At 39.3% G+C, this 1,852-nt stretch overlaps 1 protein-coding gene across 1 annotated transcript in view; it reads right to left on the bottom strand.

Annotated features, from left to right (window-relative positions):
* Positions 1-901: 901 nt before the first annotated feature.
* Positions 902-1,852, bottom strand: part of HELRODRAFT_174840 (hypothetical protein) — a gene marked incomplete at both ends in the record, with an annotated part of 2,663 nt that continues 1,712 nt past the window's right edge. The window contains 2 exons of the mRNA XM_009022278.1: positions 902-1,009; positions 1,262-1,564. Of these exons, the coding sequence (XP_009020526.1) occupies positions 902-1,009; positions 1,262-1,564 (411 nt within the window). The remainder of the gene's footprint in view (positions 1,010-1,261; positions 1,565-1,852) is intronic.

Raw genomic sequence — 1,852 nt, 5'->3', positions numbered from 1 at the left:
GTTCATTCATCCAGCAGTTATTCACTCACTCATTCACTCACTTGCCATCTGTTTGACTTCCGGTTTGTGCAAAAATACAAATGAAGTATAATAATACCACAACACAAAGATAAACAATTATTTATTATTTTGTAATACATCCATTTATAACACTCTGGATTATATTATATATATATATATATATTATAATATATATATATATATATATATATGTGTATACAGTATTGTATGTATATATATATATACATTAAATAATACCAAAGTTATTAGATAATAACACAAATACACTGGTACCGTGAATAAATTTCAAATACAACAGTTACATATAACGCGATAATCTAGATGCATGCATGTATATATTTATGTATGTATGTATGTATGTATGTATGTATGTATGTATGTATGTATGTATGTATGTATGTATGTATGTATGTATGCATGCATGTATGTATGTATGTATGTATGTATGTATGTATGTATGTATGAATGTATGAACTCGTTTTGATGAACAAGCCATGGTTAGGCATGCAATCGTTTCCGAGTTCAACTTTTATCTATGTCCCTGGTCTCGCACAGTCAGGTATCTAGCAGCTCGATCCAGAATGCAAAAGGAATTAAATTTTTGTAATAACAGTGAAAGAGTTTGTTTTAAATAATTGCCTTCGTTAGGATCACCCGTTATATTAACTATTTTTCTTGTTAATTCGTTAATAAATAATGATGTGTGCTTATCTGTTGGTCCGAACGTTTCAATGCAAATGGGTTGAAATATTTTGCTTAAATTGTTTAATGAAACGTATTTTTCATTTTTGAAATCGGACGCTTTAAGGGCAGCAGTGCCCGCCTCCACTGAAGTGTAGCCGATATATCGGTCAGCCATAGTGTGGGGTAAGGTAACATCCTAAGCCAGGGGCCGTCCCTGAGCCCATGGGGTGATAGTGTAACCATCAGGCTTAAAGGCTCCTTCCTCTATCAAGCCCATGGGTTCTTTTATAACCGGGATACCAGCCTTTTGAAAACATCGTACCAGGTATTCGTTGACAGCCGTATGTCTGGCTTGTCTTCCAGGACCTAGACGACAAGAAAGGCTATGGTATCCAAGTTCATCAACCCTTGCCCCACATGCGCATTCTTATTCGGTGACAATCTGGGCTCCGAGTCTCAAACCAAGGCTCACGCGAACACAGGAGTCATCCAATCTAGTGCCGACGGAGGTGTTGGGTAGCGCTCTCAACCAGGCGGAGCCCAACTCACTTTTGACAGCCATAATTCTAGCCTTGTCAAAAGCAGAGCCATTCAGTTGCAGCCATCGATCAACTGATCTATTAAGACAGGGGGCGATCCAGTGTTTTTGCGAGGGGTTTTCGAGCGCAACCACATCTCCGTTGGTGGCGCGCCACATGTCGTATACTTGCATTCTGAAGTTATCGACATAAATCCCATCCCTCGGCAACATCAGATCCTGGAGGGCCACCGTGGCAGCAGCAAAAGCCAAAAAGGCAGAAGGTGCCAGCTCAGCCGCGGAACCCAAACCCAGGCCACCAACACATATAGGCAGCGTCCCCTGCAACCAATTTTTTTGATCGAGTTTTATGTTGAAGATGGACTGGAATGCGTCACGGAGGTGATCGTCAAAACTATTGAGGATCGAAACATCCAACAGAGGGGATGTTCTCAAAAAATAAACAAGACGAGGCAAAAAAGCAGCTTGTAATAGAAGGACCATTGCATCATGTTTATTGATGATATTTAGCCTTTGGGTGATAAGTTTAAAATTTTCAAATTTTTTAGCTATGGATATGTTTTGGCTTTCACCAGGAAAAATTATTGAGCCTAGAAAATCAATCTCGTT

Source organism: Helobdella robusta (genome assembly GCF_000326865.2).
Source record: "Helobdella robusta unplaced genomic scaffold HELROscaffold_31, whole genome shotgun sequence".
Lineage (NCBI taxonomy): Eukaryota > Metazoa > Annelida > Clitellata > Rhynchobdellida > Glossiphoniidae > Helobdella > Helobdella robusta.
Note: the sequence above shows the minus strand (reverse complement) of the source record. Positions and strands in the feature narration are given on the sequence as shown.